The sequence below is a fragment of the Aotus nancymaae genome, unplaced genomic scaffold (genome assembly GCF_030222135.1).
Source record: "Aotus nancymaae isolate 86718 unplaced genomic scaffold, 86718_ANA_hifiasm-v0.15.2.pri h1tg000010l, whole genome shotgun sequence".
In the NCBI taxonomy this organism is placed as follows: Eukaryota; Metazoa; Chordata; class Mammalia; order Primates; family Aotidae; genus Aotus; species Aotus nancymaae.
Window position 1 is genome coordinate 12,312,940 of NW_026988421.1, and position 26,380 is coordinate 12,339,319.

Below are 26,380 nucleotides of genomic sequence, written 5' to 3' on the forward strand. Positions count from 1 at the left end.
AGGTAAAAAGTAAAAAAGGACAGAATGATTATGGAAGGGAGAAGTCTTTGAGAACAGTCATCTTTGAGTTGGGTCTTGTAGGGTGTGAAGAATGTGGACAGGTAGAGTTGAGCGGGGATTAAGCAACTGACATTCTGGAGTAAAGAAATAAAGCCTAGGAGAGGAATTAGGCCAGGCGCGGTGGCTCACATCTGTAATCCCCAGCACTTTGGGAAGCCCAGGTGGGCAGATCACAAGGTCAAGAGATTGAGACCATCCTGGCCAACATGGTGAAACCCCGTCTCTACTAAAAATACAAAAATTAGCTGGGCATGGTGGCACATACCTGTAGTCCCAGCTACTCAGGAGGCTGAGGCAGGAGAATCGCTTGAACCCGGGAGGTGGAGGTTGCAGTGAGCCGAGATTGCACCCCTGTACTCCAGCCTGGGTGACAGAGTGAGACTCTGTGTCCAAAAAAAAAAAAAAAAAAAGAGAGGAATTAGACAGGAATAATGAGGATATCTCAGCACCCAGCAAAATTTGGCTTCTGCATAGGGAATAAAATGAACAGAGGTGGGAAGCTAGACCAAAAAAATGAGGGCGTATCTAAAAGGGAGTGCTCACTGGTTGGAAATGCCATGCTAAAGCATCTGGCCTTGGTTTGATGGGGCATTGGAGGCTTTTGGAGAATGGGAGGAAGTAAGATCTCTTAGTCTGCTGTCTACTGTATGAAGTACTATCTTTCCTTCATTTTTCCTAAGTTTTTTGTTTATTTATGCTCTCTCAGGTTTTTGGAGCATTCTTAGTACTGGACAGTCTGAACATTAGTATGATTTAATCATGATGTGTTGGCTGGGAGAGGGACTAGCCTTAACTCCAGGAAAGAGAAGAGGGAATGAAGATTTAATGTGGGCTATTAGATCTTCATTCCCTCTTCAAAGGACAGCTGTTCACTTCTTTTCCACCTTGCAAATATTGATAATACTAAAACACTTGCCTAACTTTATCTGGAATTTGACAAATGATCAACTCTCTCCTCTGGAGGGTGCTCCAATATTGAAACTTCAAATATCCATGTTTGCATGACCTTTAATTATTGACAAGATTGTCTTCATATTATTACTTTTACTATTATATATGATAATTGACCAACATAATGATATTGACCAGAATGATGACTCTAGTTAGGAGGCCTAACAACATCCTAAATCCTTTTTCACTGACTTTACCACAATTTCCTCTGCTTAAGAGATTTTGAAACAAAAGAGTGCCCCTGCTCTTGGGTGCATAAAACCCTGCAGGTGAACATAATGAGAAAAATTCTAAATGAGAATTTAGAACTCTGCAATGTAAAAAATATAATACTGAGGCTGGGTGCCGTGGCTCATGCTTGCAATCCCAGAACTTTGGAAGTCTGAAGCAGGAGGATTGCTTGAGCCTAGGAGTTCAATCAGCCTGGGCAACATGGAAAAATTTCACCATTACAAAAAATCCAAAAATTAGCCAGGTATGGTGGTGTGCACCAGTAGTTCCAGCTACTCATGAGGCTGAGAGATGGGAGGATCACTTTGGCTTGGATGAGCCATGATTGTGCCACTGCCTGGGTGATAGTGTGAGACCTTGTCCAAATATATACATATATTCCAAACATATATATATAATACACACACACAAACACACACACACACTGATTTTAGCTAAATTGATTATAACTCAGGAGTGTGAGTTTAGGATGCATACAGGTGCATAACATTGATTGCTTTTGTTCCAACGTTGATTTTTTTCTATATGAGTGATTCATTTAAATTTGGAGGGCAGAATAAACTGCTATTTTTTTTCCAGTCTAACTGGGATATCTGCAGCCACAGAGGACAAAGTACAAGGACTTATCAGAGAGCAGACAATGAAGCTCCCTGCTCTGGAAAAAGGAAACAAGACGCTGAGGGAATGAGATAGCTTCTAAGGAGGGAGCTTACAAAGGCTTCTCCTCCCCTGGTTCCTGCCCCTTGGTCCAGGCTAATTTGCATTTCAATGAGGACTTAATACTACTGAAGATTTTATGAAACGCATAAGCTTCTCAAATGTTTGTTACTTTTGTTACCCTAGCTGAAATCTGGAATTACCAGTATTTTTAAAAATCCTAAAATGAAGTGAAGAGGCCTGTGGGTGTTCATTTAAGAAGGGAGGGGTTCGAATCTCAGTCCAGGAAATACGATTCTGTGCTGGGAGAAACTGTCAGAAGCGGCACAGGTCGCAGTAGCCGAGAAAGACAGCGAGAGAAAGGTTGGGGATCAGGGCTGGGGGGCGCTGGGCCAGACACTGACTTGGTTCTGTGTAGAATAACTGGCAGGAGGGCTGCATTTTCTGACCTCGGGAGGTAAAAGACAACGCCGTCCTTGGCACTGAGTGCGGTGATCCGCAAAAGGAGCAAAAGTCATGACCCTCCGACCCCCGAGCCCCTGGCTCAGCTGCCTCCACACCACCCTACTTTTGTCAGCCCTGGCCCAGAAAGCAGGCGGCGAGGCAGCTCTTTGAACCGGACCAGGTTCCTTCCCCTAACACCTCTGATCCAGAGAGGGGCAGGAATTCCCTAATCCTTGTCCCCTGCCCTTCCCCCGAGGGCAGGACGGACAGGAGCTGTCCGTGGTGCTGACTCCTGCCTTTGGCTTGACCGGACCCGCAGCCCGCGGAGCGCCCCGCAGCCTAGCCGGGGCTCGTGTGGTTGGGCCGCGGGAGGGTGAGGGTCTTCAGGTTCGCCGCCAGCGCCAGGCTCTGCTGCTAAATCCCCGCCTGAGCCCTCTAACGTCTCTGCCTTCCGCAACCGGGCCATTAGGCGGGACCCAGCGCTTAAGAACGGGTCAGTCGTGCCTTTCTCAAGCCCCTAGCTGCATTGCAATCTCCCACCCCTACTTCCTGCCTCCGCTGCTTCCCTCCGGAGACTGCACCGGGTCCTCCCGACAGCCTGACGCTTCGCGCCTCTCCTTCGCCCTCCTCCACTGCGCGCTCCCCCGGAGCGTGCCCTCCAGGGGCCATGTGAGCTGCCGCAGTCGAGATTCGTCCCCCTCGCTGCTCTGGCCAGGTTTGTCGGCCCCTCCTCCCGTTTCGGGCTCCATCCTCCCCACACTGTCCTCCTCACTAGTTCTCTAGGCACCCAGCAGGGCAGAGCGCGCTCCACCCCCTTTTTCCATACATGAGAACTGGAGTGGGGGGCGGAGCTGAGGGGAGGCGCTCCCAGTACCTCTCAGAAGCTGCTGTGCCACTGGGAACGTTTGGATCCGCTCATCTCCCGCGGAGAAGCGAGACCGAATCGCCGACGTGGGCAGAGACCGCCGGGGGCCAGCAGAAATTCTGCCCCTTCCTCCCGCGAGCGCTTTCCCGCCCTCCAAACCCCATTCCTAGGTAGGATCGCCCTCCTGGGTCTCCCTGTGTGAACTGCGGGGACCGTAAATAGAGGCGGAAGCCTTTAATAAGCCGTGTATATCTAACCGTACTTAGGTTTATCTTACATAGGTGGAAGGACAGCCCTTTTTGTTGCTTTTGCTGTTGTTTCTGTGGCCGGTTATTCCCAAGGGAGGACTCGGGTGATGGGGGAGGCGCGCAGCTGGTGCAGGAGGTCGGAGGGAGAATGGGGAGTGATGGACTTTGATTATCTTTGCACAGGTGGCCATGGCCTCACCGCCCACTCGGGACCCCAGGGTTTCTGACTTATTCTCTGGGCTGCCGCCAGCGATCACAACTCCCGCCAACCAGAGCGCAGAGGTCTCGGCGGGCAACGGGTCCGCGGCTGGCGCGGGCGCAGCGGCCGTCACGCCCTTCCAGAGCCTGCAGCTGGTACATCAGCTGAAGGGGCTGATCGTGCTGCTCTACAGCGTCGTGGTGGTCGTGGGGCTGGTGGGCAACTGCCTGCTGGTGCTGGTGATCGCGAGGGTGCGCCGGCTGCACAATGTGACCAACTTCCTCATCGGCAACCTGGCCTTGTCCGACGTGCTCATGTGCGCTGCCTGCGTGCCGCTCACGCTGGCCTATGCCTTTGAGCCGCGCGGCTGGGTGTTCGGCGGCGGCCTGTGCCACCTGGTCTTCTTCCTGCAGCCGGTCACCGTCTACGTGTCGGTGTTCACGCTCACCACCATCGCCGTGGACCGCTACGTCGTGCTGGTGCACCCGCTGCGGCGGCGCATCTCGCTGCGCCTCAGCGCCTACGCGGTGCTGGCCATCTGGGCGCTGTCCGCGGTGCTGGCGCTGCCTGCCGCCATGCACACCTATCACGTGGAGCTTAAGCCGCACGATGTGCGCCTCTGCGAGGAGTTTTGGGGCTCCCAGGAGCGCCAGCGACAGCTCTACGCCTGGGGACTGCTGCTTGTCACCTACCTGCTCCCCCTGCTGGTCATCCTCCTGTCTTACGTCCGGGTGTCCGTGAAGCTCCGCAACCGCGTGGTGCCCGGCTGCGTGACCCAGAGCCAGGCCGACTGGGACCGCGCGCGGCGCCGGCGCACCTTCTGCTTGCTGGTGGTGGTCGTGGTGGTGTTCGCCGTCTGCTGGCTGCCGCTGCACGTCTTCAACCTACTGCGGGACCTCGACCCGCGCGCCATCGACCCCTACTCCTTCGGGCTGGTGCAGCTGCTCTGCCACTGGCTTGCTATGAGCTCGGCCTGCTACAACCCCTTCATCTACGCCTGGCTGCACGACAGCTTCCGTGAGGAGCTGCGCAAACTGTTGCTTGCTTGGCCCCGCAAGATAGCGCCCCATGGCCAGAACATGACAGTCAGCGTGGTCATCTGATGCCACTGAGCAGGCCTTGGTCAAGGAGCTCCACTTCCACTGCCCTCCGAGGGCACCACGCGAGGTCAGCCTGGAGAGCTTATTCTCAGCACCAGAGCTAAGCCAACATAGGGCGACATTTCCAGCCCAGCCCTCTTGTCCGGCTGTCTGTCTTGTCCTTGTGTCTTTGTAAAATGTTAAGTGGGCTTTGGTGAGAGTCTTGCTCTTTGCTTGGGGGAGGCCAGAGCAAGGGAGGGGGATTTATTATTTCTTCTTTATGCCCTTGAAGGACAAACAAAACGTTTTCTCCACATTCAGAAAAGTATTTCAGAACCATGATTGCCTTCCTGGCATCCCCTCCTCCTGCTCTTTGGTGAAATGAACAGTGTGAATGGGATTTAAAAGGAATGCGGTGGGCTTGGTAAAGCTTTTCAGTTTGCCTTTAGAAAAAGAACCCAGCTGAGCGGACCCTCATATTGCTTAGTCCATTTGAACCCTTGCATTTCTAGGATTTCAGGTAAATACGTATTAAAAATCTACATCTAGGATTTCAGTATTTCCTGAATAAGACCTTTATATGCCAAAAGCATTTTAGTTTTAAATCCACTTGAATTTATAGTGCAAAAACACCTACAAGCTCCCTTTAGAAAGGTCTTGCTTTTGTTTCCCTCCTTTCCTCCCCAACTTCTATTTAAAAATGATGAGATGAATTAGTCAATGAAGAGATAAATACACATAAAGAGGAAAAGGTCCAATTCATTTAAGAGGGCATTTAATTGTACATAAGGACAGACATCCTGTGTGTGTGTGTGTGTGTGTGTGTGTGTGTGTGTCCAGTGTTTGCCACAAACTGGGCACTCAAATATTTGGTTTTCACGATACTCAATGTAAACTGTGTGGTGTGGCATTCTCTTGCAGTCTCTAATTGCTCACTTGCAACAGATCAAAGCTGTCATCTGACTGCTCAGCACCTGCTCTGTAGTGATACTTGGAACATGATCAACCCAGAATACAAGGACTGGCAGAAGTTTACTTAAGGACAGAACAGAAGAATAAGCTACCAACCACATGATGTGTAGATCAAACACTAATTACTTCCAGGGTTAAGGGAGCAGGTGAAGACTGTGGGGCATGATACCAGGCTGATAAGCATCACTTTAACCTCCTGAGAGTTCTGTAAATGAGGACAAGTGCCTTGAGACAAGGTTCTCCACACTGTTGGAACAGCAACTGAGGCAGTGAGGGCAGGAGTCTTGGGAAATGATACACAGTATCCAGCTGTCAGATCAGCCTCTGTGTTCACAGTAACTCAGTCACCATCTGTAAGGTTCAACTACTTTCCTAGCTCACTGAACACGAGAATCACTGTTTCACCTCCTCCTGCTTCTCTTATTCTCAGAAATAAGCTCACTCATTAAAATGTGCCCTAAAAGGAAAGGAAAGAGGGATGATATGGGAATGACAAGGGTTTAATCCTATTACATTCACGTCAACAACCACGGTGGGAGTGTAAGTACTCACGGTTGGGCTGGTTAGCATAGGAATCTTTAGTAGTTACAGAGCTAGACTTTTTCCACATGGTGAAGAGTAGGACAGGCTGGCTTTGGAAAAAGGAAAAGGCAGGCAAAGATGGAAATGGAGGTTGCCTCTGGCAATGGTGCTTAATGAAGTTTGAGCTTTATCCATGGATTGGAGAACAAAAAACCTGTGTGCTAATGGTGCAGCTCACCCTTGCCCCAGGCGAGCTCATCTCCCAGGCTTCCTGGGGACTGGCTCCTATGCTTCTAGCAGCTCTATTACTTGGGAGGCTCAGGGCCAGACATTTCCCGTTTCCTTAGAGAGTTCCTTTGATGGTCATGTGTGGAGAGTGTAAGTGGTAGGGGGAAGGAGAGGGAGAGGGATTATTTGGGGAGGGATCTGAGGATCTGATTCATTGTGGCCTCTTTTTTGGAAGGTTTAAATCACTGGTTCTCAGCCCTGGCTGCTCCTAGAATCACCTGGGAGCTTTTTTTTTTTTTTTTTTTTCAATTGCTGTCTGGGCCCTCCTCCCAAGAGTCTAATTGATTTGAGATGGTGCCTGCACACTAGCATTTTCCAAAGCACTTCAGGGGATTTTAATGTGCAACCAAGATTAAGCACCTTAAGAATTATCCCTTCTAGGGCAGGATGCAGTGGCTTACACCTGTAATCCCAGCATTTTGGAAGACTGAGGTGGACATACCATGAGGTCAGGAGTTCAAGACCAGCCTGGCCAACATGGTGAAACTCCATTTCTATTAAAAATACAAAAATTAGCAAGGTGTGGTGGTGAGCGCCTGTAATCCCAGCTTCTCAGGAGGCTGAGGCAGGAGAATTGCTTGAACCTGGGGAGGCAGAGGTTGCAGTGAGCTGAGATCACACTACTGCACTCCAGTCTGGGTGACAGAGCAAGACTCCATCTCAAAAAAAAAAAAAAAAAAAAGAATTATCCTCTTTCTAATGAAGTTCAGAAATATCCGAATGAAGATTTATTTGCACCCACCAAAGGTGTTAAGAATTTGGAGTTGAATTTGACAGTATTACATGTTAGAGAATACTCTTTTCGTCTTCAGACAATACCTGCTCAATCACAAAGAGACAAATTATTGAAATCAGAATATGTAGGGATTTGTTCCACAGTTTACTTACATATTTCATATGTATCCATCCAATAATTCAGAAAAAAATATCATCATTCAACTTTAGGTCAATTGTATTATAAAGCTACATACCATGGCCGGGTACCGTGGCTCACACCTATAACTCTAAAACATTGGGAGGCCAAGTGAGGAGGATTGCTTGAGCCCAGGAGTTCAAGACCAGCCTGGGAAATATGGCAAAACCCCAAGCTCTACAAAAAGTAGCCAGATGTGGTGGTGTATGCCTGTGGTCCCAGCTACTCGGGAGGCCAAGACGAATCACTGGGCTGCAGTGAGCCGTCATCACACCACTGAACTCCAGTCTCAGTGACAGAGCGGGACCTAGTCTCAAAAAAAAAAAAAAAAAAAAAGTTACATACCATGAATTATTTTAAATCTTGGTTGTCAGGGTGTTAGAAAAAGTCATCCCTGACTAGCTTAAGTTTATATCAGCTATGAAAACAAGCATCTCCATTAATTATTAGAAAAGTTGCCACTGGATTCTGTCATGCCTACAACTTAAGTTTTAAACACTACATGGACTTTATAAAGAGCCTAAAGAGGTTGGAGAATTAGCTTGTGCTTATAACATCTTTACATATTATGAAAATCAGTAACTGACTAGCAATTAATCAGTTTTTACATCTGATATCTGTTCGGGACTAGTTTATAAATCAAACAGAATTTCAAATAAAAAAAAAATCTCTCAGACGTGAGTCCCAGAGGGATCTGTATAGGATTGTAGGTAGAAAATTGTATTTATTAATTCATTTTGGTTAATATCAAGCACCTGAGATGTATACATAGGCCTCTTCCTGCAGGGAGTAATACAGGCAGTCAAGCTGGGAACTGAGCCAACCTGGTACTTGGCAGCAGCCCTTCTCAAGGCTGATGGGAGGTTCTGTAATCCTCTTTGCAAGCATTGTCACCAGGTCTCACTTTTGGCAGCCAATCAATAGCTTTATCTCACTAAACTGGCAGAAGAGTGTTTCTTCCTGGCAACAGCTACCTGGAAATAGCAACTGTCAGAGATGCTAAGGTAATGATATTCTAATTCCTGTAACTGTCTTGATTTTTTGTTCTTGTGAATTTTCAATCTGCTCTGTTACTGGGATAGCTAAGTTCCAGGTTTATTTTCTCAGGTAGGCTTACCCACCACCTCTGTTCTGTGGTTTGCATTCCTGAACATCTAGTAGTCTTTCAAATGTAAGACACAAAACTAACCTCAAGAGTGTGGCTAGATCTGGGAGTGAACACAGGGCCTGTCCCTCACAGATGAGAGGTCAGGGGCACCTTTGTTTCCCAAGGCAGGTTCTTGATTGATTTACCTTCTTTCACTGATGTCTTTGCTATGTGTGTAAAATGCATGTGCTGCTGAATCACATGTGAAGCTCTTCAGACTGGAGTTTACACTGTGTTTGACATGCTGTGGGAGCTCAATAAATACTAAATCAGTTGCACAGTCTTCAGCCATGGGATTAATAAACCAAGCCGGTTACAAACATGGGGTAACTACACAACCTCAGGATAGCCAGAGTCAAAGCAAAGATAAATCATGTCAAGGAAAACATGCTACTCAATCTAGATTTGTCAGTTGCACCTTATTCCAGAGATGAACTGTTCATTTTGGGTCTTCTGTGACTCACTTCCTCCAACCTCAGTAATGCCAGCATTTAAATATATGGCACCAAGCTCTCTACTCCCCAAGACTGCATGTGCCTAAATCCAAGGGTCCATCAAAACAAGAGTAGAGAACTTCACGCTTAATTTCTATGCCATTATATATCTGAAGAGTTATTTAAATATTAGCATTTTTGTTTTTTTTTTTTTGAGACGGAGTTTCGCTCTTGTTACCCAGGCTGGAGTGCAATGGCGCGATCTCGGCTCACTGCAGCCTCTGCCTCCTCTGCCTCCTGGGTTCAGGCAATTCTCCTGCCTCAGCCTCCTGAGTAGCTGGGATTACAGGCACGCACCACCATGCCCAGCTAATTTTTTGTATTTTTAGTAGAAACGGGGTTTCACCGTGTTGACCAGGATGGTCTCGATCTCTTGACTTCATGATCCACCCGCCTCGGCCTCCCAAAGTGCTGGGATTACAGGTGTGAGCCACCGTGCCCGGCCCAATATTAGCATTTTATCACCCACTTCTCACATATAACTTGGGAAGGTCTAACAACATCCCACATGTGGTCTATAAGCAAAATCATGAGGTTTCTAAAATGCTCATGATGGAGTCATAAAAAAGATTTTTTGGTACACCTAAAATATCACCTAAAAATGAATCCATGTATATGTTTTCAGTGACCCACTTATCCTGCAAAACAAAATAGTAGACAGATGTGGGAAATGTAAAATATTTGGATTGATGAGAGTTGCAATCTTGATTGATAAAACACTGCATACTTTCCAATCAGTCTTTGGAAGCAGAAAGGCTTATTTTGAAAACTGACATGCACACTTTTCACAGGTTTTTGAATTTTCTTTGCTTTTCAATACAATTCCTCTCCTTTTCTACTCTTTATTTCTCATGCCTTTTTCTGCTAATTTTTCATGTTATCTATATCTCCTCTCTGAAGCTCCTTCTTCCTCAGTGATGGTGAACTGGTGGGATTCAAGCATCCCTCCCCTGCTCAATCATTACAAAGCGAATGATGATGGAGAGAACCCCTGGCTAATTCCACTGCAGAAGGCAGCCTGCACCAAGCTCCCAAAAGGCTGCAGTTTGTTGTATTTCCCACCCACTGTGGGGTCTTGGAGTTCACATAATTGGTCATTTTATGGTCAAACTCCAGGCTCAGGTGGATAACAGAAGTTTGCACAGACTCTCCACAGGGCCCTCAACCTGATAAATCTCACAGAGAGCTCTCAAGAGGAGCCTAACAATGAAAGGTCAAATGTGTTTCATTTTTATGTTTGGTGCTGGAGTAAAGAAACTGGAGTCAAAAAAGCAAAGGAGAAACAATCTCTGCTTTTAAGCATTCTCTCTCTGCCTCTCTCCCTCCCTCAGCTTTCACAAAATCCTCTTCTTAACTTGCTGATGACTAAATCCCCTGGTTTCAGGACCCATCTCCTCCTTCTGGAATGACATCAAATGAAAAATGGAAAGCTATACTGTGCAACCCCCGACCCCTTGCCTCCACAGTTATTGCCAAGCAATGAAAACACTCTTTTGACGTGGAAAAATGAAGCAGACTCCATGTTTGAGCTCTAGGTTAGCAGTTAGACATTGGGCTTCCCTCCTTAGCCTAGATCACCACAATTACCCTTGGGTCTTCTCCCTAGAAGGTTGGCCCAGCCACCAGGAGAGGGGGCACAGTGCTGCAGCATAATATGCCTTGGCAGTCAGATATGGTAGCCTGGCCACTGCCTGTATGTTCCCACAAGCAGGTTCCTGTGAGGAAACTGTCCTTCTGAAGCCATTGCCTAAGGGCAAATGCTGTGGGCACACTGACCTTAATATTAGAAAGAGGACCCAGGAGCAGCTACAGGTGGAAAAGTGGAGCACTTCAATGGCAACAACTACCTCCTCTTTCTCCTCCTCCTCCTCCTTTCTTCTTCTTCTTGAAGGCATCTCACTCTGTCACCCAGGCTGGAGTGTAGTGGCGCGGTCTCAGCTTACTGCAACCTCTGCTGCCCAAGTTCAAGTGATTCTCCTGCCTCAGCCTCCTGAGTAGCTGGGATTACAGGCGCCTACGACGATGCCTGGCTAATTTTTGTATTTTTAGTGGAGATGAGGTTTCACCATCTTGGCCAGGCTGGTCTTGAACTTCTGACCTCGTGATCCAACTGTCTTGGCCTCCTGAAGTGTTGGGATTACAGGTGTGAGCCACTGTGCCTGGCCAATAACTGTCTCTTAAGGACAGACTTCAATTCCTATTTCCTTCTACCCTGGTTTCTTCTTATCCCAGACTCCTCCAGCAAACCCTCGTTTTTATGACATAACTACAGAGCTTGCGGCATTGACACATCAACGTTAGTTTCTGGGAGAGGAGGGGACGTCTTCTGAAAGCCTAGAGCAAAACTAACAAGGAGCAGTCTTGCGGTGCAGCTGCGCCAAAGCAAAATGACCTGGTCAGAACTCCTCAGCCTCCACCTGCCCGCTGGGAATCAGGCTCCACCCAGGCTCCCAGGGGCCAGTCGTCTGGTGGCAAAGAAGGCGTTCTGATTCGGAGGTGAGGAGGATCACAAGCCCAGAGGAGAGCTGCAGGGAAACCCTGGAGCCTTTCTGGGCCTGTGCGGAGCGGCAGCACACAGGGCGCCACCAGGAGAGCCTCCCTCCCTGCTAGGGTGAGCTTGCTCCCGGGCCGCCTGTGCGTCCCAGGCTGGCAGCAGAGATCATTCATCCGGTCGAAGGGCAAAGGTCTCCTGCTGGGCGGTTGTTCCTGGGGCGCTGCAAGCCGCTGCTCTTCGTGGTCTGTGCTCTTGGCACCTCGGAGGGGGTCCTCGGTAACTCCCTATTTATCCGCATCAGCAGCAGGACCCAGCAGCAGGACCCAGCCCCCGCACAGCGTGACCCACGTGTTCCTTTGCCCATGCGCCTGCCGCTGACCTCGGCCTCCGCAGTTGAATCGCGGTGCTGGATGCACTGCTACCTTGTGGTCCTTGTGTAGCCTCGCTTGCCGTCCTCGCCATGGGTCGCTTTATGAGGTCGTGGCTACCTGGTGGCTGAGCCCCACCCTGGAGGTCCCCAGGAGGCTGCACACCTCTTTCGCTAACCTCGTCGTGGTGGAGAGCGCCAGATCTCTGCCAAGGGCACGCCACAGTCAACGCCCTGTTCGCCTCCCTGCGGCCCCTGAGGAAGGCTCTCCATACTTCCAGCCGTCTCTGAGCACTGCCAGCTCCCGCCACCGCGCACCCCCAGAAGGAGTGTGGCCTCAGGGTCGCGGCGCCTTCTGCTGCTCTCCAGGGCGACGTGCGACATCTGCTGCCACCCCTTGCGCGTCTTTCATCTGCTCCAGGGGCTAGACGGGAGCCTCATCCCCAACGCTATTTCAGTGCCTCGAACTTCTCCGCCCCGGCGCCGCGGATACCAACGCCCCTGGATACTCTCAGTTCTTGCTGAACTCCCGGGCTTGCCTGCCGGTCGCCCTCACTCTTCCACTCCCCAAACCCAAATGGAGGCCAAGGGTCATGTCCGGTGTCTCGGCCCCCGCCCCCGCCCCTGCCCCTCCTCCCCCTGCTCGCTCTTTCCCGGGTCCCAGCCCCGGGTACTGAGGCTGCTGGGCCGCGAGTGGCGGGGAGTGGCGTGTGCTAGCACTGCTGTGCCCGGGTCCCTGCATCCGCCGGCCTGATGAGGAGGACCCGCTGTTCTTCTAGCGGCCCAGGCATGGGCGGCGGGGTGAGAGCAGATGTTCGTTCACAAGCCGGGTCCTTGGGCAGTCTGCGGGGACCCTCTCCTGCCCTGGGCAGCTGTGTGTCCAGCCTTGGCACGGGGAGCTCCCCGGGAGCACGGAGGACGGTCTGTGGGGCCTTTCTCCGTGGCGGGTTCTGTCGTCTTTGTTAAGTGATCCACACTCATTTCCTTCAGACGTCCCTTGATCACTGTGGAAACGACATCTCCACTTCCAAGAAGGAAATCCGGAGCCCCCGAATGGTGAAGCGCTGGGCGGCGCAGAGCGGAGGGATCCAGCATTCTCGAGGGTGGATGGCTAGGCCCGGGGCTGCCAGTCCAATTCTGGCATGATTGCGTCATCTCGGTCATTGTTTCCTGTGCATCACCTCTGAGTTTGAAGCAGCACAAACCACCTATTTCGCGTGATGGGGACTCAAGGGGTCTACATCCTTCGAACTCCCTGCTAGTGGAAAGGGTCCGGACTGGGGGCAAGGAAGGAAGGAAACCGGTTTGCGGGTCCACAGGTAGTCACCCTGCAGGGCTCTCCCAGTGGCACTGCTAGAGCAGCAGTTGCCTTTGCTTTTCCAGGTGTGCAGCCAACAGTCCCCAGCTAGGTCCACACATACTGAAAGCCGAGGTTCCTGCAACCTGGCTAATTCACACTTTACATTTTTGGAAAAGGTGGGGTCAGCTGGTGGAACCACAGCAGCCCCAGAAGAAAAGCCAAACCCACCTGCTGGCCCATTGCCCTAGGCAATTCAAGGATCTAAAGCCAGACCTCCAGCTGAATAGCAAAGACGGCTGTAGATTTTTTTTTTTAATCACAAAATCAACAAATCTTTTTTTTTTAAAGTAATGTGAATATTTTCCACCTGTCTTCCCTGGGAGAGTTAACAGTTTGTGCTTTTCTTTCTAGGCCTTTCCAGGAGCATTCACAAACATATTCAGTTTGTATTTTACCAAAAGGAGATTAAACTACATTACTGTTGTGTGACTGATTTCCACATCCCTCCTCTTAAAATTACATCAAGGAAGACTTCTATGTTGGGTCATACTCATTCTGGCTGAAGAGGAATCCATGCCCGGATGCACCACTATTTGATCATTTTTCAGCCAGTGAGTGGTGTAGCTTGGAAGAGATAAATCTGAACTTAGAAGGTCCCCTAAGCCCAGCAGGAAATGCAGAGGAGTCAGAGTCTAATCACAGGCACTGAAAAGCTGTCTCTCTGTTCCTGGAGGGCGAGGTCCTTCTTAAAGCCCCCCAGAGACCAAAACCATCTGGGTGGGGTGGGGCTCCTTCCCCTTAGCTGCTTCCAATCCTGCACGGCACCCTATCAGGGCTGGTGCAGGCCCGCCAGCTGTTCTCTGGCAGACAGGAACTGGTGTCTAGGAGACTCTGCCAACCCACGATGGGATTTTCCCAGGAGTTGGGAGCATGGTGGGGGTCCCTCTTCTAGCCATGAATCCACACAGGCAAGTGTTTCAGCAGAGTCCTAACACTGTTGAGGTTTTGCCAACAAAGGCAAGGGTGAAGGGCAGGGAAATACAAAGTATGGTGCAGGAACCAGTAGCCACTATAAGCAGAGGAGCTGTTATCTCTCAATCCAGAGACCAGAGGGCAGAGAAGAGTTGCTCAAACTCCCAAGGGTGGAATCATTTAAAGAGGACTCTCTCCAGAGGAGCAGCAGCCTTAGGTATAGGGATGGGGCCAGCTTGGGATGGAGGGAGGGGGCCAGCCTGGGGTGGAGGAATGGGACCAGCCTGAGGTGAAGGAATGAGGTCAGCCTGGGGTGGAGGGATGGGGCCAGCTTAGGATGGAGGGATGGGCCAACCTGGGGTGGAAGGATGGGGACAGCCTAGGATGGAGGGATGAGGTCAGCCTGGGGTGGAGGGATGAAGTCAGCCTGGGGTAGAGGAATGGGGCCAACCAAGGATGGAGGGATGAGGCCAGCCTAGGATGGAGGAATGAGGCCTGCCTAGGATAGAGGGATGGGGCCAGCCTGGGATGGAAGGATGAGGTCAGCCTAGGGTGGAGGGATGGGCCAGGCTGGGGTGGAGGGATGGGGCCAACCAAGGATGGAGGGATGAGGTCAGCCTGGGTGGAGGGATGAGGTCAGCCTGGGTGGAGGGATGGGCCAGGCTGGGGTGGAGGGATGAGGTCAGCCTAGGATGGAGGAATGAGGCCTGCCTAGGATGGAGGGATGAGGCCTGCCTAGGATGGAGGGATGGGGCCAGCCTGGGATGGAAGGATGAGGTCAGCCTGGGTGGAGGGATGGGCCAGGCTGGGGTGGAGGGATAGGGCCAACCAAGGATGGAGGGATGAGGCCAGCCTAGGATGGAGGAATGAGGCCTGCCTAGGATGGAGGGATGGGGCCAGGCTGGGATGGAAGGATGAGGTCAGCCTAGGGTGGAGGGATAGATCCAGCCAGGGATGGAAGTATGAGGTCAGCCTGGGGTAGAGGGATGGGGCCAGCCTGGGTTGGAGGGATGAAGTCAGCCTGGGGTGGAGGGATGGGGCCAGCCTGGGATGGAAGGATGAGGTCAGCCTGGGGTGGAGGGATGGGGCTAGCCTGGGGTAAAAGGATGGAGCCAGTTGACTTCTGTACTGTCAGAAAAGTGATACTTAAACAAATGCCATGTGAACTCAATGGTGGCGTTAGTCACATATGGCCCAGGCAGTCAGAAAAGCCTTCATGCAGGAGGTGGCATTTGAGCTACACTGAAGGATGACTAGGATTTTTTTTTTTCTTTTGAGATGGAATCTTGCTCTGTTACCTAGGTTGGAGTGCAGTGGCATGATCTCGGCTCACTGCAAACTCCACTTCCTGGTTTCAAGTGATTCTTCTGCCTCAGCCTCTGGAGTGGCTGGGATTACAGGTGCACAGTATCACACCTGGCTAATTTTTGTATTTTTAGTAGAGATGGGGGTTCACTATGTTGGCCGGGCTGGTCTCAAACTCCTGACCTCAAATGATCCATCCACCTTGGCCTCCCAAAGTGCTGAAATTACAGGCGTGAACCACTCAGCCCTGCCAATGCCTGGGATTTTATGTAATGAAGACAGTAATGGCAGGAGAGCATGCTATGGGCAGGGCAAGGTGGTTAGCAAAGGAAGGAAAGGGTGATGCCCATTTGGAAGAGGGCAGGCTGTGCTCATGAGAGAGAGTGGTGAAAGGTTGGCTGAAACGAGATTCAGGAAGATTAATAATACCAGTTAGATTTGCTGAATTCTTACTGTGTGTTAGGTATGGTGCTATACCTTACACTGGATCACTTATTTCTCAGCACGTTAGGGAGTAGACATTCTCATTGTTATTTTTATTTTACAGATAAGCAAACAGACATTTAGAAAAGTTAAGCAATTTGCCAAGGTGTGATGTATGGCAGGTGCTGGAGCTGGGATTTGGTCCAAAGCTTGCCTTCCTAACCACTGTATAGTCTACGTTGAGTTTCAGCCTAAGAGATTGGCTCTTCTTGGGATGCAGTGGGGAGCCAGTGAAGGTTTAGGATGAGTGGGAGATAAAGGAATGACTTGTTTAGGAATGTAATCTGGGACCTAATGCTGGCAAAAGGCAAACTGTGGAATGGGAAGGCAGAAAGTGGGTAAATACATTAAAGAATTATGGTCCAAGAGAGAGAATCAGGATCAGAAGTGAGACAGTTTAAGTGAGGATGAAGAAGAGACAGGTGGAAAGGGCCTTAGAAAACAATTAGCATCAGATATCTGAATGTCTTACCTGGTTCAATTTTTCATGATTTGCCCCAGGAAGAAAAGGTAGCACATGGGATCTAGCCTATAGGTGCTCAATACCCACGTCAATCAGGAATGCTTTCTGTAGGAAGTAATAGAATACCAGACTAACCACAAAGCAGGAGTCCTCAGATTCTTTATCATCTGATTTACAAAGAAGTCTGGAGCTAGGTTGTTTTCAGGTAGGTCCAGTAGCTCAATGATGTCATTGAAGACTTAGGATCTTTGACTGTCTTTTGCCTCTATTCACCCTTAACTGCTTAATTTTTATCCTCATGCCGTTACCTCAGGTCTTCAAAATGGCTGTTTAAACTCCAGATACTCATCTACATCCGAGGCAAGAAGGAAAGGGAAAGGGAAACACCATCGACGCAGGAAGGTAGAGGCCTTCTCAGTTGCTCTTGTTATGTGTCACTGGCCAGAATTGGGTGACACACCCCCCAACTGCAAGGGAGGCTGGGCAAGAAACCCTTTTATGCCTCTAAAATGGGAGGTTCATTATGGCCATCATGTAGGTCATCTGACCCACATGACTAACACAGGTCCAGGGACAGCATCTTCTCCGGGCCTTGTTCCATATTTAAGGGGGAAATGAGAGGGAACAAACACGTGCTGGGTTCTGAAAAGCAGCAAATTGTAACTCGGGAACATGGGCCCGAGTGACTACTGCTCACTAATGGCTTCCACCCAGGCCTGCCGGTGTTGTGATTAACATTTTATGAGTCATCAGCTATATCTTAGCAGATAGCTACTAGAAAGTTGAAGTTCATTTCTTTTTTTAAAATGTCATAAAGTAATCATAAAGCATGGAGACTCGATGCCATGAAAATGGCTGAAAAATAACAAAGATACTTAATGCTAAAGCATAACTGTGTTCACTGCTGAATTTTTCCCCCTTTTTTATGTTATTATCCTATGATTCCTACTTTTATGCTTCTAGATAGAGATAAGAGAGAGGGTCAGTGATCTGCTCTGTTGCCAAACTCCCAAATGCAGAACGCTGGTCATTTTAAGGCAATGTTGCAAGTGTGGGATTCCTGCTCTGCCTCAACCTGTGAGTCTCTGCACAGATACTGGCATTTGTTACAGCACCTTTGGTCAACGTTCCCTGAGAGCCAGGGGTTAGTGTGTGCCTGCTGTATACTCTTTGTAGCTCAGAGTTCAGAACCTGGAGTTTTCTGAGAAGTTGCCAAAGTCAACCTCCATTGTTTTGAGGCATAGTCACATTGAATCTCATCTGGCCCAGGATTCTGTGGCAAAGTCCCCCAGAGGAGAAGGCCATCGGAGGACATGGCTGTTCCCTAAGAGATAACCCTTAGGTGACACATGGCCTCCTCCTCTTAGGAACCATGGGTAGCTCAATCAGTCCTAAAGTTGGCCTGATGCTTCTGGAAAGCTGTTTAGCGTAACTCCCCAATTCCTGCTTCAGCGCCTTTTACCTTGCTCTCCTCCTGGAGGAAGAGATCTTTTCCTTCAGGTCTCAGCTTAAATGCCACATCCTCAGAGAAGCCCTCTCTGACTGCCTCATTTACAGTACTCTGGCTTCTAATCCTTTAGTTTATCCCCTTGCTTTCTCTCTTCATGACACTCATCATGATTTGTCACGACACATTGGTCTGTCCTTCTCTATGAGATGTGAGCTTCATGGGGGTAGAGGCCATGTCTGCTTTCTTCACCCATGTGTATCTGCGGGGTCCAGCGCACTTCCCTGCAGTGAGCCAGGCTGCACCCAAGAGGGCTATGACTGCAAGGTTAGTGCCTCCATCCGCGGACTGGGCATAGGCTTTTGCCAGGGGGATTTCTATTATGTTTCTAGTATTGTCTTTGAAAGTACCCATAAAGGAATGACTTGTTCAGGAATGTACTAGATTTACCTTCTTGTTTTTATCATTTAGAGACTCCCTTAATCACACAACTATGAGGTTGGAAATTATGAAACTTCAAATAGCAAAAACAAATAAGTTAAATGACTTGCTTCAGAATGCAGGTACCATTACTGATTTTAATAAATTGAAAGGTTCCCAGACCTGGCTATGCATTGGAATTATTGGCACAGCTTTTTAAAAACACAGGTTCCTAGTCCCTACCCAAGACCTACTAGATAATAAACTCTTGATGTGAAACTGTATACTTTTAAAATGTAATGTTTGGGAACCAATTTAAAAAATGTTGATGTAGTGAACATGTTAAAAAATAACAAGCTTGGCTGGGCATGGTGGCTCATGCCTGTAATCCCAGCACTTTGAGAGGCCAAGCTGGATGGATCACTTGAGGTCGGGAGTTCAAGACCAGCCTGGCTGACATGGTGAAACCTCATCTCTGCTAAAAATACAAAAATTAACCTGACATGGTGGTGTGCACCTGTAATCCCAGCTACTGGGGAGGCTGAGGCAGGAGGATCACTTAAACCCGGGAGGCGGAGGTTGCAGTGAGCCAAGATCATGCCACTGAACTCCAGCCTGTGACAGATTGAGACCCTATCACAAAGCAAAACAAAACAAAACAATCACGCTTACTAGGAGACACATCCCTGTGTTATTGAACCAGAATTCTAGTAGCAAATTGACCTAGGTGAGGGGAAGGGTGTTTTTCAGCTGCCTCCAATGTGTAAGGTGCAATCTTCTTTGGAGCATTTTCTCAGTCCAGCTTCAAGCAAGAGATGAGAACTCTCCCGGGGTGAAGTGAGCCCTGCAGGTACCTGAGGGCTCCATACTGTCTCCAGGACCTGGGGGCAGTCTGGTGGGCCTGGGATGGTGCACACAGTGGGTGCTCAAGGTCCTGCTGCCCTTGCTCTGCAAAGGGGGTCATGTTTCTTCCTGAGATTCCTACTCCGAGCCATGCTCACACATCTTGAACACCACCAACAGCCCTGCAGGGTTGATATTAGTATCCCAGTTTTACAGATAAATAGACTGAAACTCAGAGAAGTCATTTAGCCAAAGTCAGGGCAGTGGCACTGGGATCAGAATCCAGACTGTCTGGTCCCTTTCTGTTACATTGTCCTGCATCACACAGTGGACATATTAATAATAATGACAAACAATAATAGTAATAATAACTATTAAAACATACCTGATAGCAGTAGGTTAAGCACACCCTTAGAATGACCGCATGGCAGATGCACCTGAATGTGTGTTCTGAGTTAGGAAGTCTGGGAGTGGCCACCCCAGAGATTCATTCATTAACTATTAGGAGCATCTGAGCCCCTGATCAGACATCTTGTTGAAAGTTTACTACATGCTAGGTAGTTAAGTATTTTATTTACAGATAGATAGATATAGTTAGATAGATAGATAGATAGAAAGAAACTCAAGGTAAGATAGATAGATAGAAAGTCTCTGAGGTGGGAACTATGGATATCCCATGTATCTGTTAGCTTTGGCTGCGTAACAAACCTCCCCAAAACATAGTGGCTTATTTGTGTCAAACCCCTACCCATTCCAGTAAGGAATGCACCATGTTCAAGAGACTGAAGAAGAGACCCAGAGCCAGCAAATGAGACATGGGGTTTTATTAGAAGCTTACATACAGGAGAGAGAGTCCAGTGGTGGTGGGCTGGGCAGGAGACCTGTCTTTTATACAGAAACGGCCTAGTGGTGGTGGGCTGGACAACATAACCACACAGCCCTGTGGTAGTGAGCTAGGCAAGATAACCACAACCACTTGCTAGCAGCCTGCAGTTTCTATAACATTTTGACTTAACACCCTCCTGTTAACCTCCACTTGGCAACCTTCATTTAACCCAAAACTCAGGGCCTCAAGTCCTCTATACAGCCTGTATTTAATGAGAGTGGCCAGGGGCTCAGATGCTTCTCATAGATAAGGAATGAAATCCCTGTGTTGGCCACGCCTGGACTCCCTAACTCGGAACACACACTCAGGTGTGTCTGCCATAGGGTAATTCTAAGGGCTTGCTTACGCTACTGCTATCAGGTGTGTTTACCATTCAGCTTAAATCAATAAAAAAACTTATTACTCACAGTTCTGTAGGTCAGCTGGGCAGGCCTTCTGATCCTCTGGCTGGCTCAGCTGATTTCCGTCTGCTGGTGAGCTTGCTGGGGCTGGTTGACCTCACAAGTCAACCTGCAGTGTCTTCACAAGTCTAGCAGTTGGCAGGCTACGGTCTTAGGGACCCTCAGCTGGAACCACTCATCTCTTCCCCGCATAGCCTCTCATCCTTGTAGGCCAACCTCGGCTGTTCACATGGTGGCAGAATTCCAACAGAGGGAGTGGAAGCTTCTAAATCTCTCACAGCCTAGGCTTGGGATTCATACAACAGTATCCCTGCTGTATTCTATTGGGCAAAATCAGCCACGAAGCAGCCCAGATTCAAGGGGTGGGAAAATAGGCTCCACCTCTCAAAGGAAAGAGCTACAGAATATTTGTGGTCATTGGCAATCTACTTATACCGTACTTCGTAGGTTAGGAAACTACGTAACGGAGAGATTGAGTAGCTTGCTCAAAAGCGTACAGCTTGTAAGTCAGCAGCAAAGTTGAGAATTAAGCTCAGGCAGGCTTCTCCAAAGTCCATATTCCTTCCCCACTACCCTGTGCTGCCTCCTACGAAGCGTATACTGTTTTCTAACGTGGTGATGAGTTGTCCTGAACCGCGCGCTCGCTCTCTCTGTCCCCATTGCTTTGTGTTTGCCAGTATCCTTCGATTTCCAGACAGCCAGTCTCCCAGCATCTGTTGTGCAAAGGCTGGCCTTGGGACAAAGCTAAACCCACAGTGGGTCTCCCAAGCAAACCCATGCCTTCTGTGGATGCTGACCAAGCAAGGTCTGTGATTCTATCATTAAATGGACTTCCCTCACTTCCCTCCCACTCTCTGCCTCCTCCTTTCCCTCCCTTGCCTCATTCCCCTCCCTCTCTCCTAACATTTATTACCCATATCTTTCTTCTGCCGTTGCTACTGGTTATTTTCCACTCCAATGGAAGGATGAAGAATGCTCTGGCTGTTTGAATAAATGCCCTACTAAATACACCAGTGCGTGAGCAATTTAGCAAGCCATTCCTGCTCAGGTGCCCATTATGATAATCAGCCGGTGATAATACTCTGGGGCTGCAGCTAAAGCCTGAGTAGAAATCAGCCTGCTTGGACTAAGAAAAGAAAAATCATGGCACGACTGTATTTATGTGGCATTTCTCATGCTTATTGTCAAGGTGGTTAGGGTGTGTGTCTTAATAAATCTGTTCATTAAGGGTGATTTGGTATGGGGTTTATTTAACACTCAGTGAAGAATACTCAGCATCCCTTCCCTGTGGTCAGTGCACCTGCTCAGAGAGTAGTTCATTGTGTTCTTTTTTGACTGCAAACCAGATTCACAGCGAACAAGCCAACTCCTGGATGCTTGCAGCTGATGGAACAGAACCTAAGAGGAGCAGACCCAGCCTCGCACTTCACAGCAATAAGGCTGATTTCTGCATTTGATTGTTGACTGTTACTCTGGGACATGCCAGGCACTGCCCACTTTACAGAATTCTGTTTGATTCTGTGCCTGCTGGGACTTGGAGAAGATTGAGAGTTTCCTGCTGGCTGGTAATGCTGCAAAATAAAACATCCTATTGTGGGTGGGGAGAGACTCTGACATACACATAGAGGCCAAGATCCTTAGAAGGACGGTGAGGAAACTGGTTCAATCACCTCATTCAACAGATGAGATGGCTGAGGCCCCGAGAGGGTATGGGGCTTATCTCAGGGCACACAGCCTGTGACACAGCAGGAAGATACATCAGTGATTTTGTTTCAATTCTTAGTTTTCATTATTTTTCTGATTTTATAAATCATCTTATTGTTAAACTAAACAATATATAAAAGTATAAGGAAAAATGCAAATGGTTTGCAAGTGGTTTAAGCTCTACAAGAATATCACTGTGAGTTTATGCAGGATCAGTCTTATTTCAGACACCATTAAGAATAAAGTAGCTGGGCTAGGTGTGGTGGTCCATGTCTGTAATCCCAGCACTTTGGGAGGTCAGGTGGGAGGCTTGCTTGAGCCCAGAAGTTCGAGACCAGCCTAGGTAACATAGCGAGACCCCACCTCTATTAAAAAAAAAAAAAAAGAATAAAATAGCCATGGAGAATAGAACCACTGGCAGATAACTGAATAGCAAATAGCCATTGATTGATGGATTTTCTTTCAAAACAATTTATTGAACACACACTCTCAGCTTTTACAATGACAGCAGGTCAGTGGATTCAGTTCCCAGTGAAGCTTATTTAAAGCAAAGATGTCGATTTATACCTCACTTTTCCATCATGAAGCATGGCGCTGGACTGTGGGATTCTGGGACAAGTAGAGAAAGGAGAGGGAATAGCAGGACTTGCTTAGGTCAATTCCCACCATGCAAGAGTTCTTGTTGGGTGTTTATTTTTTAAACGTATGTCTTTACAGTAACTTTTAAGAGATAGGCATTAGTGTATGCATTTAATATCAAAGAAATTTAGGTGCCAAGTGATGAGTTTACCTTGCCCGTGACTGACAGCAATAAACTTCATAAGCTTATTCAATAAGAAGCTGAGCTGGTCCGGTGAGGAGCATGGAGGGGATGAGTGAATGTCACCTTCTTCCACTCTCTGTATCCCTTAGATCAAGCTTAAAATTACAGGGAGGGGATACATGATGGACTTGACTTTGTTCCCCTGGCCCACTTTATTTAAATCTCCAGGGACACTGACTTCTGTTAGTAACTGGATGACAGCTGCTCCCGTCTTTGGCCTGTACTCCATGCTCTGTGGTTTAATCACGGTTTTCATTCCTGTTTTCTGACCCCAGAACAATGGTAAGTACCCAGAGACAGAGACCATGTTTCATCTCTTGTACCTCCCAGATAAGATAGCTTAGTGTGAAAAAATATGAATGAGTAGGTGAGTGTGTGAATGGATGTGTGAGTGAAGCATCTGAAAGAGACAAGATACTCTTCTCCCTGCAGTCAGATGATTCTAGGGACATTTGTGCTTGGGGCTGCTGAGCCTCTTTTGCCCCTTCCTGATGGAACTTCCACTTTCTTCGGTGGAATTAGCTCTTTCTCCTTAGTTCCAGATAGATGGGACTGCAGTCAGGTTCCCTGCTCCGTGTGGCCAAGGGAACAAAATCAGGTTAATCTCTTTGGACTATTATGCTAGAGAGCAGAAGAGTTAACACAGACCAGGAGCAAAGCTACAAATGTATCTTGAATGCAAACTGGTTTTGATACTTTTATTCTGATAGGGATGGGAAAGAATGCGTTTGCCTGATCAAAGGCTATATATCACATATCAGAGGCCATGTTAATATATTTCTTTTTTTTATTGCATTTTAGGTTTTGGGGTACATGTGAAGAACATGCAAGACTGTTGCATAGGTACACACATGGCAGTGTGATGTGCTGCCTTCCTCCCCTTCACCTATATCTGGCATTTCTCCCCATGCTATCTCTCCCCAACTCCCCACCCCCTGCTGTCCCTCCCCTATTTCCCCCCAACAGACCCCAGTGTGTGATGCTCCCCTCCCTGTGTCCATGTGTTCTCATTGTTCAACACCCGCCTATGAGTGAGAAGATGTGGTGTTTGATTTTCTGTTCTTGTGTCAGTTTGTTGAGAATGATGGTTTCCAGGTTCATCCATGTCCCTACAAAGGACACGAACTCATCGTTTTTGATGGCTGCATAATATTCCATGGTGTATATGTGCCACATTTTCCCTGTCCAGCCTATTATCGATGGGTTAATATTTTATAGCAAAGATACCATGTACAGCACAGCAGCTGCAATTGCAGCCACTGCTTGGTTGCGTTTATAGCATTCCAATGTCATCTTCTAGCATCTATTTAGTTTTTACAAGGTCCAGCCTTGTGAATAAAACAGAGTTAACGAGTAATCACAGCCTCTGCATCCTTTAGGTCTGTAAGGGTGGCACTAATTTGTGCCATTCCCTCTGGGACAGAGTATTGCTTTTGATTTCCTGTTTTGGCTGGGAGAGGCTGTTTTAGAGTTTTTCTGGAGGCCTTCCTCATTCTTACAGCTCTTGTCCCAGAGACCATGAAACCGATGTAGACGTTATACTATCAAGTGAGTTTATTATAACTATTTGGGAACCATAAAAATGAACACCAGGTGAATCCACAGACCCGGTAGGCCTACTGTGAGTCAAATCTGGCTGAGTTCATTTATTACCTGACCCCCATAGGCCCCCAACTATAATGAAGCGGGGCATGATGGAGCTGTAAAATAGTGAAAGTCTTGACTCTCTACTAGGCCCTCTCTGATACCACCCCAGTGGGGAGGGGGAGGGATCCCTTATTACTGCTGGGTAGGGTGGATGTCCCAGCTCCATGGATACTGGCAGGTTGGGGACGTGGAGAATGAGATGGGGCTTATTAAGGTCTGGCTGGAATGAAAGTCCTGGCTCCCTACTTGGCCTCTTTGGATCCCGCCCCAGTGGGAGTGTTGGGGTGCCTTGTGAGGGTGGAAGTCTGGGTCTCCCACCTGGCTTGACGCATGTGGGTGCTGGCCACAGTGCTTCTGTGGTCTTTGGCCGGAGTGGAGCAGTTATTGTCTGAAAGTTATCTTTCTAAGCTTCTTTCCTGGGCTTGGCTAGAGGCAGTGGGCTTTTTTTGGGGGCTTTTGGGCTCATGTCTAATGGTATTTTTGTCCTGCCAGCCTTTTCAGCTCCCAGGGAGCTCCCCACCGTGTAGTACCCCAGATTCTGCAGTCACTGTTTGGTCTGTCTTCTTTCCACCTTTCAGAGTCTTATGTTTTCCTTTGTGTAATATCCAGGACTTTTAGTTGTACTTGGCAGGAGCAATAGGGAAAAGTTAACCTATTTTCTTCCTGGAAGCAAGAGTTTCAAGATAATGTTTTTAAATGCATAAAATACTATCTACGGGTTTACAAAGGAAATAAATCATACTAAAACAGTTAGAATATTAAAAAGTCCACACTTGGGATATATTAACACGTGTGTTTCTTTATTACTATAGTAAATACAGTATCTAGAGGCAGGTTTAATGGTCACTGTGATATTGAAATAACAATGTGCGCAAAAGGTATTCTGAGAATTTGCTACAGTTGCAGTGTAATGTCAAATGATCTGTGATTCCTACTGGTGACAGAGTCACTGGTTTCTCTCATACAACTCTGCCTTTCTGTCTACATTTATAATAGAAGGAAATGACAGATTGAGTTATAGATAAGCGAAAAATACAAGTCAGTTGTTTTCTAATCCCAGTTCACAGATCCACTGAATTCTTAACCCAGCCTCACAGCCCCTGCTTTTAAGGATAAAATTGGACATATTCTTAACCTCAGGCCCAGAGCAACAGCAGAAATCCATATAGCAGAGATTTCTGGCAGACTTAAAAAAAATCAGTTGAGACAAAAGCCCACAAGTGATCAATAAATAAGATGATCAGGCAACGGCAGCCAAGAGCGCAGCTGGATCTGATTAGGGGACGACAGGAAGCCAAGTTTCTGAGCCAAACACGGGATTCCTGCTACCCAGAACCACGGACACTGAGTCAGTCAAGTGGGCGAACCTGTGAAGCCCTGGCCTCTGCTGATCACCCAGGAAAGATGCATCTGAGAAGACGGTGGGTCTTTGGCGATTCAACTGGGCAGAGCTTAGAAACAAGAAGGCTTTCCCACCCCTTCCAAAACCAGCCAATTACTCACTCTGCGCCTGTTCCTGCCGAACAAAAGTGATTTTCTTCCAAGGACACTGTGTTCTGAATTCCAACGTTCACGGCCTGACTCCCAAACAATAGCTATCCGGGCAGCCTCAGATTGGTTTGGCAAATGCACCGCGTCTTCCTAAAAGGCAGGACTGCATGGTGAAGCCTTTGGAGGGCCCGCAAAGCTACATCTGCATGAAAATGAAATCAGCACCCCAGTTTACAATTTACCAATTTGATCCTATTTGTCTAG

General features: G+C 48.2%; 1 protein-coding gene across 1 annotated transcript; it reads left to right on the forward strand.

Annotated features, from left to right (window-relative positions):
- The first annotated feature begins 3,247 nt into the window (after nucleotides 1-3,247).
- On the forward strand, nucleotides 3,248-8,851 carry PRLHR (prolactin releasing hormone receptor). Its single transcript, XM_012448097.2, has 2 exons — nucleotides 3,248-3,378; nucleotides 3,640-8,851. The coding sequence occupies exon 2, from the start codon at nucleotides 3,646-3,648 to the stop codon at nucleotides 4,756-4,758; it is 1,113 nt and encodes a 370-aa protein (XP_012303520.1). The 5' UTR covers nucleotides 3,248-3,378; nucleotides 3,640-3,645; the 3' UTR covers nucleotides 4,759-8,851.
- The last annotated feature ends 17,529 nt before the right edge of the window (nucleotides 8,852-26,380 follow it).

Excerpts from the sequence above, each read along its gene's own strand:
- PRLHR (XM_012448097.2), top strand. The coding sequence starts at position 3,646 with ATGGCCTCACCGCCCACTCGGGACCCCAGGGTTTCTGACTTATTCTCT.